This window comes from Bison bison, unplaced genomic scaffold, assembly GCF_000754665.1.
Source record: "Bison bison bison isolate TAMUID 2011002044 unplaced genomic scaffold, Bison_UMD1.0 scf7180017846502, whole genome shotgun sequence".
Lineage (NCBI taxonomy): Eukaryota > Metazoa > Chordata > Mammalia > Artiodactyla > Bovidae > Bison > Bison bison.
In genome coordinates, this window is record NW_011477075.1 from 2639 (window position 1) to 7759 (window position 5121).

Sequence of the window (5121 nt, forward strand, 5' to 3'; positions counted from 1 at the left end):
CCCCCAGCCCGGCCCGGGCCAGGGCCGCCCCCTCCCCTCCCCAGTGAGGGACATTTTTTGGTAAACCTATTTTCATTTTGGAAAATATTTATGAATAAATAGTTTTATATGACGGCTGGCAGCCGCGGCCTCTCCTGTCCCCCCTTGAGAGTCAGGGAGCCACGGGTGGGTCCTGCCGGCGGGGACGCCGGGCCAGCTGGGGGTTGAACTGCGAGTTGTACCGCCTCCGCCGCTCGTCCACCTCTTCCGGCTGCTCCTCCGGGGCCGCCGTGCCGCCCACCCGGGCCAGCAGGGCCTCTGCTCGCGCCCTCTCCGCCGCTTCCCGCCGCAGACGGTCCGCTCGCAGCTGTTCCAGGGACGGAGGCCTGCAGGGAGAGGACACTCAGTGTGGGAAGCTGGAGGCCCAGCCCCTCGGAGGGCAGGGGTCTGATGCTGGGACCCGGCAGCTGGCCTCGCCGCCTCAACGGGCAGTGCCCCTCCGCTAGTCCTCGGCTGGGCGGCCTTGTGCACTGCCTGGCTCATCCCCTCCTCTGTGGGAAGAAGACTGGCCAGGGTGCCAGCCTGCACTCGGCGGTCTGGCATCCTAGGAACACAAGCACACCTGTTTACTCGAACCTCTGCTCCTCAAACCCTGGTCTCAGAAACAGAACCTCAGAGCTGTCCAGGATCTAACATATACAGCATAAATGAGAGCAAGCAGCTGAGCAGATGGCCCACCAGCCACTGGAGCAGCGGCTTTGTAATAAATATCACCTAGTCCCTGCAGACCCCAGAAAAAGGCTGGAAACGTTCAACGGTGTTTAAAAAACGGGCCTGACCTTGCAGACCCCAGAGCCCCCGCCTCAACCAGAGCTCCTGTGGTGCCTGCTTGGCCGAGGGAGGCTCCTTACCCTTTGGGTCGTTGTTTCTCAGGCGCCGCCTTTTCCTTTGTGCTGTGACCACCACTGTCTCCGCTGTGCTTTCTCTTCCCCAAGTGCTTCTGCATCTCCCGCAGTGGGTCCAGGCGGCTCTTGATCCTCTCGTCGGGTCCAGGACCAGAAGCGGGGCCGCCCTGCCTCGGGGGCAGCTGGTACCAAGGGGGCTGAGTCTGGGCTTCCGCTGCACTCTGGCCCAGGTATGTCAGGATGCCCAGGGCTTTCTCTTGCCTCTCCTGAGGGAGACAAGATGTGAAAGTGAGAACAGGAAGTGTGTTCCCTCTTAGGGAGCCAGGGTTCCCACGGAGGCAGAACCAGACATTCAGCCAGCAGAGCCTGTCAGGAGGCGACTCCCCCAGCTGCTGGAACTCCACAGACCAGTCCCCAGGGCACCCCTGCTGTGAGGCACAAGGGCAGCTTCAGCAACAAACAGCATAGGAAGGAGGGGACTGCTTATGTTAGGGTTCCAAGGCAGCATCTGAGGAGATAACAAACCGTGAAGAAGCCAGCCAGGTAAAGCAGTGACTGAGGGGGAGGGCAGGGAGGCAGGCTGATGGGAAACCCCTGAGGGCAGGTGAGGGACAGCTGATTTACATTTTAAGAAGCTTAACACTCCCCAACATCTTCAGGGTTTGCACATCAGGTTAGAGACCTGAGGGGGTCTACCTAGCACCCGGCAGTAACCAACACCTCTTACATGCTATGTTCTAATACTATTCTGAGTTCTCTAGCTTGTTTAATCCCCACTATCTCCCTAAATACTCCAGTAGTCACACCTGAGGGCAAGGCACACCCCCACCCCCAGCTCCACCCGTGAAGAGGAAGAGGGTAAGACCAGCTTACCTTCTCCTGTCGCTTCTCTTCCTCGTATTCTTTATTGCCTTTTGTCACCGCTTTCCCTTCTTCCAGCAGCTCCCGAAACAGATCCACAGGGCCAGAACTGCCTGGGGCTCCCGCTTCTGCTGCTTCCAGTGCAGGAAGCCAGTTCTGATGCCTGGCTTTCTTCCGCAGGAATTCTGTGCGGGCCTGGAGGGGAAAAAAGTTACAGGCAGAACATTCAGAACCTAGCTCTAACCCAAGGGACTTGAGTCTGGTGCCGACCACCGCAGTGCTAAGGGCTCGAAGGAAGGGAGCAGGGGTGCTGGGAACCCAGAAGAGACACCTGACCCTTCCTGGGGAGAGGGCGGAGCAATGAGGCAAGGCGTGGTTTGTAAGCCACCTTCCAAACAGTAAACCAGGGGGTTTCACTTTGACACAATGAAAACAGCTCTAAAGGCAGCCAAAACATCTGTTAGGGCAGATGATCTGATCTAGGAATGGAGCTAAGTCACTATGCCCATTCGATTTCCAATTTCTATTGATAACCGTGAACTTAAAAAATACTACTTTGGCTGCAGCAGATCTGAGTTTTATAGCACGTGCAATCTATTTCTCTGACCAAGGACTGAATCTGGGCCCCCTGCATTGGAAGACACTGGACCACTAGGGAAGTCCGATAAATGCGAACTTTAAAAACCCTGACTACCTCCCAGCCAGTGCTGACGATCGGATTAGTCAAAGGACTGGAAGCTAGGTGTAAACCAAACAGGTGAGGAGTTGCATAGAGAGCCCTAAACGTTAGTGCGCAGCGGTGCAGGCAAAAGGCACGCCCGGCGCAGCGGGACTGGCTTGTGCCACTGTCGCTTCGCTATGTCCCCTCCTCTGAAGCCATCTCGCTTCTCAGCCGAAGGGAGATAACCACCCCGCTAAGAACGAACAGGGCTCGGGAGACTGCAAATCAAGCGCTTTGCACCGGATGAACAACAGCGAAAAGCGAAACTGAAGTCGCTCAGTCGTTTTCCGACTCCTCGCGACCCCACGGTATGTAGCCCACCAGGCTCCTTCATCCAGGGGATTCTCCAGGCAAGAATACTGGAGCGGATCGCCACTTCCTCCTTCAGGGGATCTTCCCGACCCAAGAGGTCGAACCCGGGTCTCCCGCACTGCAGGCAGACTCTACTGACTGAGCCACCAGGGGACAGCAGGAGCTCACTGCACAGGGTGTTTGTACAGCTAAACTAACAAGCGGCCCGAGCTTCCGTGAACTGCCCAGGGCTCCGATTATTCACGAGCCCCTACTCCGGCCCTCCAGGAGGACCAAGGAGAGGTCGAGGGGAGTGTCGGCACGGCCCGCAGGCCCCTCCCGGGAGCCGGGCCCCAGGTCCGCCAGGGTGCCCCGCTCCCGGCGCCGCCCCGCTCCCGGCGCCTGCGCGCTGAGCCGTGGCGCCGCGTCTGCCCGGGCCGGCGGCTCACCTCCTGCTGAGCGAGCAGCACCCTCCGCTCACGCTCTTTCTCCTCCTCACGGGCTCGGGCCTCGTCACGCCGCACGCGGGCGACATTGTCCTTGTTCCGGACGTGCCAGCTCTTCTTGGGTAAAATATTCATGGCGCCTCAGCCGTCCGCAGACCGACAGGCCCACCTCCTGGCACTTCCAATTGGCGAGAGGCAGGCTCCGCCCCGTTGCTCCTTCCTCGGCCACGGATTGGCTCTGCGCTGCCTGACACGCCCCCCCGAGGGCTGTAGCGAGAGGTGACTGGCCGCAGGGCCCACGTCTCCCGTCTCAGAGAATCGCGCGTGGCGTCGCCTAGCGACCGCCGCTCCCCAAGACTCTGACTCAATCATGTGTCCCCGCCCTGAGGCTCCTGAACGCAGCCGCTGATTGGCTGGCGCAGTTTCTCTCGCGGAAGAGTCCGCCACGCTCTCAGACCCACACATTTGATTGGTTTATGTCCCGCTGAAGGCTTGCCCCCCGCTTCCGGACCCGAGATTAAAAAGCACTCAGCGGCCTCCGCTGTGTTTATTGATACAGTACTATATTTATTGATACAGTACTAGAAGAAGGTTTACTGGAGTGTCAGGGGGCTCAGCAGGGAATCCCAGGGCTGGAAAAGAGCGGAGTCTTTTCCAGTTCGCTCATTTCCCAAATGATGTTGACGAAGCTCAAAAAGGATCTGGGAGCAGGTCTAGGGCTGGAAGTGGGACGTCACCCCAAGCCAGGCTGGAGAGGTCAAAGAGTTCTGTCGGCCGAGCTCAGCGCCACAGCACGCTGTGCCAGGAAGACTTTATTCTGCGCCTCCTGAGGGAAGGGTAAAGAGAGGGGGAGGTGAGACAACTCTTCTCTCCCCTGTGTTCCTTTTCATACTCTCCAGGACCCCTTCCCAGGGGCCAGGCCTGGCTCACCGTCTGTATTTGGCGTTTAAGTTCAGAGATGAGGCGTCCATATGAGTTAGCCAGGGCCACGGTATACGCCATCAAGATGCTAGAGGAGATAAAATGGAAGCCACTCCCCAAACGTTCTCAGAATATCTTCCACGTAGGGCTTTTTAGAAACCAGGAGTCTGGACCTCCTCCTTCAGACTCAAGGAGTCAAAGCATCCCAGCCCCTTCTTTTCCTCAGAGCCAAGAGTTTGGGCCCCAACCCCCTTCTCTCTCAGAAGCAGGCCCCGGGACCCCAGGTCAGACATTCAGACTCAGACCCAGGAGTCTAGCGCCCTCACCTGGAGATCAGCAGAAGGGGCACAGCAAAAGCCTGGGTACCCAGGAAGAAGAGAACATTCTGGGCCGTCTGAGGCAGTTCGCGGATAGACGCGGGGATCACCACCCAGATGGACGACTGACCCCGGAATGGACCACACAGCTTGGAAGGTGGGATCCTGAAGTCAGAGACAGGCAGAGCTCAAGGATGGCTCAAAGTCAGAACCCTGGACAGAGGAGGGTGGAGGGTGGGAGAGAGAGGCCAGTACCTCTCACACTTACAGGAAGATGCTATAAAGCACAGGAACGGCGGAGATGGCCAGACCCAAGAGAAGGACCAAGGGGAAAAAGAAATTCACAGTGGAGGCTCGAAAGGTGCGGGAGGCCGGGGAGCAGGTGGAGAAGAGGGTGATCTGGCAGGAGGGGATGAAGGAATATGAGACACAGGAATCTGAGCCCCAGACTCTCCTCCACCATCCAGGAGCCCTAATCCCTGGCCCGCTCTCCTCAATCAGGAGCCAGGAACCCCAGTTCTTTTCCACCATCAGACACAAGAGTCTGGGTCCCCTCCTTCCCTCAGACCTAACAATTGGGATGCCCTGGACCCTTCCTCCCACATCCAGGGGTCTGTCCTCCAGACCCATCCTCTATCAGGATCTCGTAGTCCGGGACCCCGGCATCCTCCCCCACCAGG

The 5121-nt window shown here is 58.4% G+C and overlaps 2 protein-coding genes across 2 annotated transcripts in view; both read right to left on the reverse strand.

Annotated features, from left to right (window-relative positions):
* Positions 1–69: 69 nt before the first annotated feature.
* On the reverse strand, positions 70–3392 carry LENG1 (leukocyte receptor cluster (LRC) member 1). Its single transcript, XM_010839943.1, has 4 exons — positions 3207–3392; positions 1758–1940; positions 891–1150; positions 70–365 (listed from the first exon to the last, which is right to left on the reverse strand). The coding sequence occupies exons 1-4, from the start codon at positions 3336–3338 to the stop codon at positions 152–154; spliced, it is 789 nt and encodes a 262-aa protein (XP_010838245.1). The 5' UTR covers positions 3339–3392; the 3' UTR covers positions 70–151.
* A 348-nt stretch (positions 3393–3740) lies between these two features.
* Positions 3741–5121, reverse strand: part of TMC4 (transmembrane channel-like 4) — a gene marked incomplete at its 5' end in the record, with an annotated part of 8249 nt that continues 6868 nt past the window's right edge. Inside the window, 4 exons of the mRNA XM_010839947.1 lie at positions 3741–4029; positions 4134–4212; positions 4451–4606; positions 4710–5074. Coding sequence (XP_010838249.1) covers positions 3961–4029; positions 4134–4212; positions 4451–4606; positions 4710–5074 — 669 coding nt within the window. The remainder of the gene's footprint in view (positions 4030–4133; positions 4213–4450; positions 4607–4709; positions 5075–5121) is intronic.